Raw genomic sequence first — 12,054 nt, 5'->3', positions numbered from 1 at the left:
CCACCTCCGGCACCACATTCCTGCGGCATCTCAGTGCCCCTGCGGACAAGGTTAGGACCAGTCACTCCCTATTTTATTTGCTGAACAAATCCCCATAACCTGTAAGAAAGGAATGAAGTTACAGGGTGACTTAATGACCTCTGCAGATACTGGGAGCAACCAGAAATGCTATGGGAAGCTGGCTCAAGTGCATTGATAAGGATAATTTACTCAATGCCAGCTGGCGCAAGGGGCAGGGAGGGATGGAAAAACCCACGCAGTGAGGTAGTTTCAGACACAGTGCTCAAGAATAGGAGGTGCAGGTTATTTTTTACCCTGGTAAAATATATTTAAGTAACAGCTCTCTCCACACAGATGCCTTTTTTTGTTGTAGGGAGCAGATTCCCATGCAGAAAACCTCTCCAAGAGCTGTATGGACCCCAGGAAGAAGACAGGAAGTCTTTTGGCTTTTCCTGGCTGGTTCAGTGAAGGTGTCTGCAGGATAGAGCTTTGCAAACAGCAGATCACACACCCTATTTGCATGAGTATTCTACCTCTGCGTCCCTGGCATAACTCATGCGATGCTGCTGTCGTGGCAGGGTGTCCGTCCCCAGGGGCAAGAGCCGTCCCACACACAAGCGGTGCTGGATGAGCGCGATTCGGAAGACAACGGATCCAGATGATGAAAAGATGTCAGAGGTGAAACACAAACAGCAAGAGAGGCCATGGGAACAGAGGACAGGGCCTGGCAAATCAAAGGGAGAGGAGATGCAGGTTGCAACCTAAACCCATTCAGATAAGGCATCAAATCACTGCCACAGAGCAATCCTATTGCACCCAAACAGCAATGGATTAATCTCCTGGAAAGCAGCCCTCCATGCACAAACAATGCTTTCCCAGTGAGGTGTCACAGCTTTTGGGGAAAAAAAACCCAAGCAAAAAAACCAAACCAACCTTCACCTGCTGATTTTTCATCCCTTGCCCTTAAAATATTTCATATTTAGTAATGCAAATTTAATTAGAGACATTTTTCAAAACCACCCAAGTGAAGAAAGGAGCAAATTAGCATCCTGCCTGCCTCACACAGACTAACCAAGGGACTGAAAGGCACCAGAAACACCCGAGCTCCACGGAGCTGCAGCTCCAAGCCTGCCAAACAAGCTCTGGGCTTGCTCTCTGGACAGGCAGAAATGAAGTTTAAACTCTACGTTCAAGGATGTTGCTTCCTTTGGAAAGCAAGGCATAGCTTGCCATTTCCAAATGCAAACCCAGCTGCCTGTGTGCTCCCTGCAAAGTCGTGTTTTGCAACACAAAGTGTTTAAGGTGACATCCAAGTGAGGTTTTCACCTGGGAGCAGTGGGCTACTGCCCTGCATATCTGCAATGGGACGACCTTGGCGTGCTTTACAGCATTTCTAGATGTACCTCCAGCTAGATTTCTCTAGTTATCAGCATTTTTCTTCAATAGATGCACTTTGCCTTTATTTCTGCACCACAGCTTAAATTTCACAAAGGCTTCATCCTTCAGTGCTCGTCATCACTCCCAGACCGATGGGAGAATACCAGGCTGAAGGATACGGCTATCAAAGGCTACCACCACTTTGCTCCTGGTTACTCATCTCCTTTTAAACCTGTGAGCTCAAAAGAAGCGGAAAAAACTCAATATATTTAATTGGAGAAAGCAACTCCAAGCAACCCATGCTGTGACAGCGTCCACCCCAAAGAATGGGACGAACAAAACCCAGAAACGTGTGTTTTTGTTTGAAAAGCGCAGAAATCAGCTGCGTGATAAGCAAGCTCCGGTCAGGCAGCAGACGCACCAGAATGAAGGCAGAGTTTCCAATGGGGTCGAGTCACTCCAGGCTTGAAGGTTCAAAGAGCAATTTGATGGCAGTGGGAAAGGCAGGGATTTTTCGATGATAATGTGGAAAGTTTTAGCTCTGCGAAGGCACAAACACACCCTACTGCTGCTGAACTCAAAAGACAATGAGGAAGAAACATATCAGATCAGGAAAAGAGCTGGAGAAAGCTCTCCTCTCTTGCAGGCTTTGTTCAATACAACAGCAGAAAGACACCGCAGATATTGCGAGGGATTTCCATCGGTTTCATTAACCTGTTCTACTTTGAAGTATCAGACACCCGCAGCCAGCAGCTGTGGCCATAATTAGAGACGTTATTCTGTGCCAGCCATCAGCTTTTCACTCCTTTCCTCGTTTCCCAGGAGGCCAGCAGCTACAACATGGCTTCAGTGTGCTCAAGGTGATCCCAAATTTTTAATAAAAAGTTAGGCGTGCCTTCAATTAAAAAGGGACGTTCAACACCGCGCCGAGTTCAGACACACACAGGTCCACCGAGACTATTTTGCAGCCCTCCCCTCGAGGCCTGTGAGTGGAAATGAGTCGAGCTAAATGTTGAAAGTTCATTTTCAAAACCTGCTTCTCCTGGTTTCCTTCCTTGTGTACGTGGGAATGTGTTTGTTTTGCTAAGAAACATCTCCAAAATGGTGTCTCGGGGACCGGCAGATGTCCACAGGCTGAGAAACTCTGCTCTAGAGAAGCTATCGGCAGGGTCAGGTCAGAGTTTTGTGGGTTTTTTAATCCTCAAAAGCAAGGATGTGCCTTAGATTGCTCCCTACGTTACTGCAAGCCAAGCAACTCTGCAGCAGGAACAGAGGAATTGCAATACAGGGTCAGGGCTGAGGATTTCAGCAACGAGTCTCAGCTGGTTACAGCTATTCAGAAAGAAGAAGATGCAAAACACAACCCAGGACTGCACAATCTGCACAGACCGTGGACACGGTGGACTTTAAATCCAAACAGGAGGTGGTTTCCACTACTCTAACAACTGTTTATTCTTCAGAAACCCCAGTGACCTCTTGGACTGCCCTGCAGCCATGTGTCCTGCGCGTTATTTACGCCATGTGTGAAAGAGTTGCACTGATTTGCAGACGTGGAGGTCTGGATGTCTGCTGGATCTCAGCTGCACAACCACATCCCGTCCTTGGGAAGTCCTGTCCTTCACTGTGGCTCACGTCCCCTTTCAGCTCCAAAAAGGTCCCATCAGTGAGCAGGCTCAGAACAAGGCAGCTCACCCCAGATCAGGACCAACATTATGAAACTCCACCGACTGTTTTGAAAACTTACCACAGTTTTCTAGAAGGAGATGATGAAAACACAGCTTGTTTTTGTTTTAGCTTGAGGCAAGGCTTTTGCACAGAGCAAACCGCTCCGCTTGCTCTCGATGACTAACGGGTGGGTTTCTTTCAGTCCAGAAAGCCTCCCACTGCATGGGGACCACATCTGATAGCACCACCTGGGGCAGGTGACAGCAGAGCCTCTCCTACCTCCTCTGGGCTGTTCAGCTTTGTTGACACAACACCATCAAAGGCACCTTCCCCTCAAAACCTGATCCTCAAACTCCAGCAGCTCCCACTCAAAGCATGGAGGGGACCTGGGGGAAGAACAGAGCCAAGAGAAACTGAGGTGGGAGAGGGTTTTTTGCACACTTACTGTGCTGGGTTAAGGCTACCCAGGAGGTTTTAAGTGTAAACTTCAGGCTGACTTCAGGTCTCTACTCATTTTCAGGCTAAAGCAGGGAGGATCAGCTGCTCTGCTGTGGCTACATCTTGATGCTGTGAACATGGACAGAGAGGATCAGAGCATCTAATAAATGAATTTTGCCTCCAAGCCTGTTTTTTATCCTGAAGTCTCAAGAACAATTCCTATCTCCCCAGCAAAAGCGAATGCAGCATGACTACAGGGAGACAAAACCACCAGAAAGTAAGTTCTGGGGAGCTTTACCTCCACAGTGGACATGGGGCCAGCTGCAAGCCTTTTCGCAGCAAACAGGAAAAGTGGAACCATCAGTCTCCTGAACTCCCCTGATGTCAGAGTGGGACAGCATGGTCCGGCATTTGGAAAACACACGGCATTAAGGGAAAACCAGGGTCTTCCCGGCTCTCTTCTCATCCCAGGTAGCTGTAAAGAAGATGGTAGCAAAGGGGTGGATCGTGATTGGCTGTGGATAAAGCAGAAACAGGAGGATGCACAGACCTCATAGGACTTCAGATAAAGTTCCTCTCCCTGAAAAGACCTGGGCTTTATATCGTCATTCCTTACTTTATAAGCAAAAGGTCCAGTTTCAAAAAGAAAAGCTTTCCACTTCTGTCCCATAAGGCCTTGGGAGCATGGGCAAAACTACTGTCATTTTTCTCTCTGATTTAAAAAAGGTATTTCCCAGTTTAGTGCAGGGTTCTGGCAGGCAGAGGCCAAGTGCAGGGCTCCTGAGGAATATAAACAAACACAGGAAGAGAGAAAGTCTGCAGAAACAGAGTCTGAAATAGCACAGGCAGCCCAGAAGGATAGCTGCCTGGGGATACGCTCCTGATTCTGCCTATAAAGCATCCGCTGCAGCCCGAGGATGTCACGAACAGGAGAGACAGACGATAGAGAAGGGCCCGGGTCAGTGCTGATGGCTGAGGCTGCCTCTCCCAGGACCTGTCAGCAGTTTTCATGGAACAGAGATTGAAGGGATCACATCAAAACCGTCTCACAGCCCTGCACGGAAACAGGACAAGCCTTCCCTGCCACCGCTGCAGCAGATCCAAGGCTGAATCCCGAGTTATTCAACTCCTGGTGTCAGCAAACCCACGCCAAAACCCTCACCACAGGAACCCCTGCATCACCCATTGGGAGTCTCCATTCCCAATGGGTTTTGGTTTCTTTACTGGCCATTTCGGCTGTGCAAGAGCTTGTTTCTAGGGAGCACCAGAGGTCTGTGGCCACCAAAGTCATCCTGCCTGCGCCCTCGCAGCATGCTGCAGCTTGAGTTACCGAGGAGCCGAGACGAATCCTCGCCTCTAGCTGGATAAACAGACTCCAGCACAAACCACCTCCAGTCCTCCAGCAGGTTTCCCTCTGTGTAGATAGGCTAAAAGTCAAAGTACCCAGATTAATTATGCAAATAAAGGCAAAGAAAGCATCCCCTACACATGGCGAAAGGCGCCTGCCTCCCAGGGACCACCTACCCTGGGATAACATCGCCGGCTGCCCACATAATCATTAATTATCCCTCCCCTCCAGCTCCAGCAAAATGTGGGAGTGAAGGAGGTGGAAAGTAGCTCCAAAGTGGCCAGAAGAGCTTGAGGGAGAAGAGTTGAGAGGCATTTCTGTTCCTAAAATAGAGATCCTGCTGCCTTCCCCTCCTTTGTAGAGCATTAAGCCCCACCAGTAAAAAAAAAACACTACATAAAAGCCAGGCATTAACTCTCCTGTTCTGCTCCAGCCTAATAAGTCAATGCCATTGTTTTAGATCTAAGCAAAAAAAATACTTTGAAACCTCAAAAATTAGGGTTTTTGGAAGCAATTATCTCCCTCCTCCATCTCCGGGACTAAAGAAACTCGAGCCAATTTTTTCTTTGAAGGCTAAATATTTACTCTTAGATGAATTACCCAGCTCTGATGTCATCTAATGCCTGCGAGTAAGAAAAGCCAAATGAAAACAGGTATGAACAACAACAACAACAACAACAACAACGGGTGTTTTCTCCTGGAAAAGCCCTTCGGAGAGGGGAACGGGATGAAGCTGTTCCAGCTCACCCTGTCCAAGGCATTAGTGTGGCCCTGGCACCGTGTTCCCGTTCCTGCAAGTCGAGTGTGATCTCCGAGCAAGCAATGGCTGCGAAAATAGGGTGGAAAAGCAAACTCTACCCTATAGAGTCTGTAGGGCCAGAGGTGGGAACTCCTCATCAACCTCCAGGAGCAATTTGCCTACACACCAAGTGTTAACCAACCAACGTCAGCTTTTCATGTTAAAAAAAAAATCCCTCCTGCCTTATTTACGTCTGACTCCGGAGTTTCAAAGCTCTTGGCTTTTGCCCCCTCCAGTCACTATTCTTTCCCAGGCAGCGGGTGCCAACCCTTTGGTTAAAGGCACCGAAAAAAACCCACAGCTATGTGTAAGAAACCACCACTGGCACCAGTGTGGGGTGACTCATCTCCTCTGAAGACCGGGGAACAAGAGCGCTCTCTGTTCGCCGAGACTGCCCCAAGTTTCAGTTGCGATCCCATCTCGCTACACGCGCTCATGACAGCATGCAGAAATATTTCCTCGGGGGATCTTCCCATGGGACTTCACTCTGACACATATTCCCACAGGACTCGTTCTTTTAAAAGTGTTATTTTGTTAGTAAGGCAGTGGGAATTTGACTTTGCGAAATACCAAGAGGGTGACTGAGCAGAGCTGGGTGCCGGCGGCCGGAGCTGTTAACGCGACTGCGAGTCATGCCCCACATTCAACCTGACGGAAGAACTCGCTGGGCTGCAAGAATAAATGTCCTGGGTCAGAGCAGAGGTCTGCATCGCCCGGTATCCTGTTTATGCTACCCACGGCCTCCTCTCCACCCCTGAGCAGGGAAGAAGGAAGAGCGAGAGCCGGTTTCCACATATGGGTAGACTGTGGTTTGTCTTCTTCCTCCGTTTTAAGTTCGTGACTGCTTAATTCTCACCTGTCAGCATCATACAGTGGAGGAGCAGACAAAAACCAAATAAAAATATCAAGGGTTGCATAGACGGATAACCAGTGAGCTGTCACGAGCACCAGGTTACGCATTAACATTTCAAAGTGACATACAACCAATCCCCAGATAACAACAGTACGCGGAAGCATCTGGATTTTGGAGGACTTCAGGACTTCACATAAGAAAGAGCATCTGACAAGAAAATAAGACTTCAAACAATAACTGAGTAATCCACAACACTTAGAGCACACGAAGCAGGGTCAGAAGGAGTCTGCATGCAGGCAAGTCAGCAAGGCGTGCTTGGTGGATGCTGAGCTTCTTTTCTTCTTCCTACTCTCCATTAAATGTAAAGCTTCTGCTGAAATGGCTAATTTAATACTGGCTTCCCCCGCCCCCAAAGAGCTTCCCCAGTTCTGCTTTTCTCCAAGTTATTTTAGTCAAATTCAGAAATATAAGGAAAACAAGCGTGCCGTGTGTGACATTTTGAGAACAAAAAAAAACAGTGTGGGAAATAATCTGTGGCATTTTCCTGCCCTGCTCAGAGTGCATGGACTGCAGGAACGTACCTGTTTTCCCACACTCTCCTGCTCTCTGCGAGTAGCCCGCACGGGCACGTCTCCTCCACTCCTCAAAATACCTGAAGTGGCAGCTACCAAAGTTATTAAAAAAATAAAACCTCAGCTCTGGGACAACCACTCTTATCAATACAAGCTCTCACGACTGCGTCACTGATCCTGCATGACATGAACCAGCTGCTCCAAAGAGAAACAACCCAGTGCAGCGCTGCAAGTCCAAGAAGATGCATGATCTGAAGCAAAAAACCCCAATATAACCTGAAAACCAGTCAGTTAATGATAAAACATGTGGGGAAATACAGACTCAGAGCAGCCAGCCCTGGGGACATAGTGCGTTTGGACAAATTGGGGGCAGAGAGGTGCATATCTGCCACCCCTCACCTGATGCCAGGGGCCGGATCCACTCCTTGCTGTTCAGGTCGAGTCTCCAGAGGTCGTTGAAGGCGGCGTTACAGCTGCTCTGTGTGCAGCCACCGAACACGTACATCGACTGGTTGGCATCGTAGTAACACGCACCTAGGAAAACAACACACACACAGTTTAGCCAAGGTTCTGACCCTCACGTTTTTGGGTGAAAAAAAGATAATTTTCCTTTTCCCCTAAGTTTCAGACAGGAGAAAAGCAGACAGGCTGCCCTGACTTCAATAAACCCAGCTTTGGGGTATCCCTGCCCGGTGTAAGCCTCCAGCAAGAACGTCCCGAAATGATTATCCCCTCAAGCAGAGCTGCTCCTGAAAGTGCAAAGAAAGCTGCCTTAGCAGCTTGCAGTTAATTAGATTAGCTACGATTAACACACTCAGCACACTTACCTTCCCTAAGCTAGTTTGTATGGTTTACAGGGTTGCCAAATTAGACTATGAAACCAGCCCGTGTACCTAAACCTGGTCGCTCTTTCTCTTTTTCCAAAGCTGACAGCATTTCACCCCATCTCATCACAGAAAAGCTCTGCTGATACACCCAGATCTTACCCGAGCATCCCCTTCGGTCCCATTGGGAAAGGATTAGGCAGCGAGAAGGGGAACGGGGAGGGAACACGATGCTTGACAACCCCTCTGAGAAACCCAGGGAAATAAAAGAGCTTTTGGCCCCAGACCAAACTCTGCAACAAAAAAAAGAAATCTGCTCATTTGGCAGTGAGCATCCCATGGTACCCAGGCAACTCTGACAAGAAGTGAATTAAACATAAGACAGAGCAGACAGGACTCACTCAGCTCCTCTGCCTCAGAGGATGAGCAAGATTGAAATGTGTTCAGAAAGTCAAACCCCTGCAATTTCAGAGAGGATCTCCCAATTTCTGCATTTCCCCCATTAACTTCATAGGACAACCCCTTCCTGTCACCTTCTCAAGATCCCTGCAGGGCAGTGTCTGATGGCAACACTGTAAGAGCAAGCTCATCGGCAGCTTTGGTAGACAAACTCACGGGAGCTCCTAAATTCGCAAGCGAGAACTGAGGGAGGAAGCGACTTCAGCTCCTGGGCTGGGCGATCGGGCAGCAGCTTCTGCATCTGCACCCTCCCAACAGCCGAGTGCTGCCTGCTCCGCTGCAATGTGCTTGAAATTCAACCCTGCCCTTACCCAAAGAGCCTGAAATAGCTCAATTCTTGGGTTTTCCATAAAATTCTTACCCCAGAGCTTTGGTAAAGGGTACGGTGTGGCTGGCAGCAAGGACAAGCTTCTTTCTGAAGCCCTGATCTGTCAGGGTGCTGCTCTGTTAACTGCATCTCCCAGGATGTATATAGTGGTCTCCAGACACCAGGAACTCAGCAGCACACGTAGGGATGGTCCCAAAACACCAAATCTTGCATGCAGTCCTTGGCACCAGCCAGGGGAGCAGCAGGCTCCAACCTGGATAACTACTGCTTGGCTGTATTTAGATAAAAGCCAGAAGTACCTAATTTCCTTCCAAAAAGGGGCCACATCCCCCTGCTGCTCATCTCAAAGAGGACTTGCTGCCTGAATCCCGCTCAAAACCGAAGCATCTCTCTGTAAAGCCCAACTTCACACAAAAGCGCCCTCAAAATAGTTATAAAAATATTATCAACCCTCCCAACACAAGCAAGGCCTCCCCAGCAACCTTCTCAAGTGTTTATTACCAAGTCTAGGGGAGGAGAATGCCATGGTAAATCATATCCACGCACACATACACCAGCACATGTGAAAACCGCAGTGTTTTATGCTCTGGGAACACTGGAGGGTACCAGCCAGGGTTGGGAGGGAGCAGGAGTCATCACCCCGCGATGACAAGTGAATTATTGCCCAATGTGAACAGCAGGAGGGGAAAGTCAAAGTTCAAGTGGGCTTGGGCAGCATCTGGCCCCGGGTCCAAGAGGGAGGCGAGGAGCCCTTGTGATCACGCAGAAGTGTCTCCAGGCTGAGGACCATGCGCCATCGTAAAGAAGCAGCTCAAGGGAAGCGAGGAGATGCAGGATTAGCATGTAAGCACAGCAGCTTTGATAAAAAGCACCGATATTTGTTCCGTGCCAAAGCACAAGTGGAGAGAGACGCGTGGCAGGGGTGCGAGTTGCACCGCTCCTTCCCTCTCTCTCCATCACATGTTGTACAGCTGTTCACCAGCCAAAAAATAAAAACGGAGTCAGATGAGCTGACCTGGCAGGACACGGGGCTGCTCCAGAGCTCATACTCACGTTAACGCTTTTTTCTTTTGAAAAAGCAGCAATGAGATTAAAAAAACACCTGATAAATTGGAGTGAAGGGCTGCCAACCTATTTCAGGCAGCAAGAGAAAACAACTCAGAGCAAATCCCTATGAGAAGTCCTCACTCCCAGCTCCACTCTAGCCCAGTACAAGGAGGTGCCTGGTTTCCAGTGATCCAACCCTGCAGTCCCAGTTCTGCAGGCCAGAGGCATTTCCAGCCTGACAGAGCCCTTTAATGCAGCCCACCCGTACATATGCCACTGATATCCATCTCGCTGCTCTGAATGGATCTCCATGCTGTAAACAACACATATTCAAGCTCCTGCAGACAATACCATGGCTCAGCAGGGGATGCGATGATGCCTGGTGGCCTTTGAGGGTCCCATTGTGTGACCTGGGGCTTGTCATGCAGATCCCCTCCTGAAAAGCCAGCGGCCCTCGTGCCCTTGGCTTTTAGTGACGAGTCCAGGGCACTTCGCTGACCACACAGCAGCAATGGGGAAGATGGGGACGTGGGATGCAGGAGGGGAATGGGGGACCACCCAGCTCTGCCCCATCTGCAGCCACATGACATCCCTGTGTGCAACCCAGCTGTCCTCATCTCAACCCACATCTTGCCAAAACTGCACGGCACATCGCTCCAGAGCTCTGTCTGGGGTGGAGGATGGATAAACAGCAGGGTGGTGGTTTTACCTGGGATGCAATCAAGGAAGAAATAATGATTAAGAGCATGTTTATAGCTTTCTTCCTTAAGATTCAACCCTACACTGTTTTTACGTGGTAAGACCCCTCATAGACTGCAATGTCACCTCCACCTGGGAAGGCACCAGCCACCCTAAGTGCGTGCAACGAAAACCTGGTGCAAAGCAATGCTGTGGTTTTTCTACTTAACCTTTCTTCAGAGTTTCAGTTCCTCTAGAAATCTAATCCCTACCTAAACCATGACAGGTTGAGAGCCTCTTACCTCCTCCCCATGCCAAACCCTTGGCAAACGCGGCTTTCACCCCACAGCACAGCTCATTTATTGTTGCTGAGGGGAGGTGGCAGCATTCTTCTTCTCTATTTGGATTGAAAAACCAGGCCAGGCAGGCAGGCACCATGACGTCCGCACGGTGTGTATTTTAATCCTAAACCAGAAGAATTTAAACCGCGTTTTTCTACTTCTTCTTAGCAAGCCATTTAAAGCTCTGAAGCCGAAGACAGATCAGTTGGGGAAAACAAAACAGGGAAAAAAAGAAACCAAAACACATGTGAAAAGTCCAGTTTATACCGGCCTTGCAAAGGTGCAGAATAAATCAGGGGAGGAGGTGCAAGTTCCCAGTGTCTTTAGCTCTTTTTTGGATGGAAAACACTGGATGGACTTTTAGTTGTTAAGCACTAGATGGATTTTTAGTTGTTTGGTCTTTTTTTTTTAAATCCCCAGTAAAATCCAGTGTCCTCCAGAGTTTCAGTGTCATGGAGGTGGTGTATCTTTGTAATTGGAAATGAAGAGAATAAATACTTCTGCTGTTTGAAGATGGCGATACCCAAGCAGACCGCAGCGCCAGCTTGTTTTGAACGTGTTCCCATTCCCCCTCTGTATTGAACTGCAAAGCATCAGTAACTTCCACCCAGAGCACGAGATAACCAAAATAAAGATCAGCTAGGAAGGAAAAACTGAATGCAAACACATGCTCTTTGCAAGAATTAAAGGGCACTGACTTTTTAAACTTGGAGTGTATCAAATAAAGTAACCCGTCCAAGTTCAAAGGTTGTATTCCCTGTTGGAGAGAGGGGAGTAAAAGTCAGCTTGGCTATTGAAATCCCACTGCTACGCAGCCCTTGGCTGAGAAAAAGGGGCTGGCAGCCCTTGGTGATGGTGTTCCCAGGAGCATCCTGCTGTACCTGGAGCTGCCTGGCACAGGTTTTACACAAAATACGCTGTGAATTGCAGCACAGTGGAAAAAAAATATGCACCAGACCTTGGAAAGCTCAGCTCTGCAACTGCCTCCACATCTTCATGGGGAAAAACAAAAAAATAGTCTCACATCTATCCCTTTATTCTCTAAGATGTTATTTTCCTGCTCCTTGCAGTCCAGCCGAAAGGCAGCGGTACATTGCGCAAAGCTGGGCAATACAAAGAGCTGTAGCTCTGGTAAAAAAAGCAGCCCATCCTGTAAAACAAACAGCATTCCAGCTTTTACCTCTCCCTTCCCTCTCAGGGTAAACCCATGAAATTGCTTTAATCACTCATCATGATGGTGCCATGCTCCCTAGACTACACGGAAAAAAATAACCAGTATTTAAAATTAGTCACTCCTCCATCAAAGGATCAATATTTCTGGCACA

The 12,054-nt window shown here is 48.4% G+C and overlaps 1 protein-coding gene across 1 annotated transcript in view; it reads right to left on the bottom strand.

Moving 5' to 3' along the window:
• The window catches only part of FBXO42 (F-box protein 42), a 31,064-nt gene that overhangs the window by 13,971 nt on the left and 5,039 nt on the right, over positions 1–12,054 (bottom strand). Inside the window, 1 exon segment of the mRNA XM_010183560.1 lies at positions 7,452–7,586. Within this exon segment, the coding sequence (XP_010181862.1) occupies positions 7,452–7,586 (135 nt within the window).

Source organism: Mesitornis unicolor, unplaced genomic scaffold (genome assembly GCF_000695765.1).
Source record: "Mesitornis unicolor isolate BGI_N332 unplaced genomic scaffold, ASM69576v1 scaffold3494, whole genome shotgun sequence".
Classification (NCBI taxonomy): domain Eukaryota; kingdom Metazoa; phylum Chordata; class Aves; order Mesitornithiformes; family Mesitornithidae; genus Mesitornis; species Mesitornis unicolor.
The sequence above is the reverse complement of the archived record's forward strand: the minus strand, read 5'-3'. Positions and strand labels throughout refer to the sequence as shown.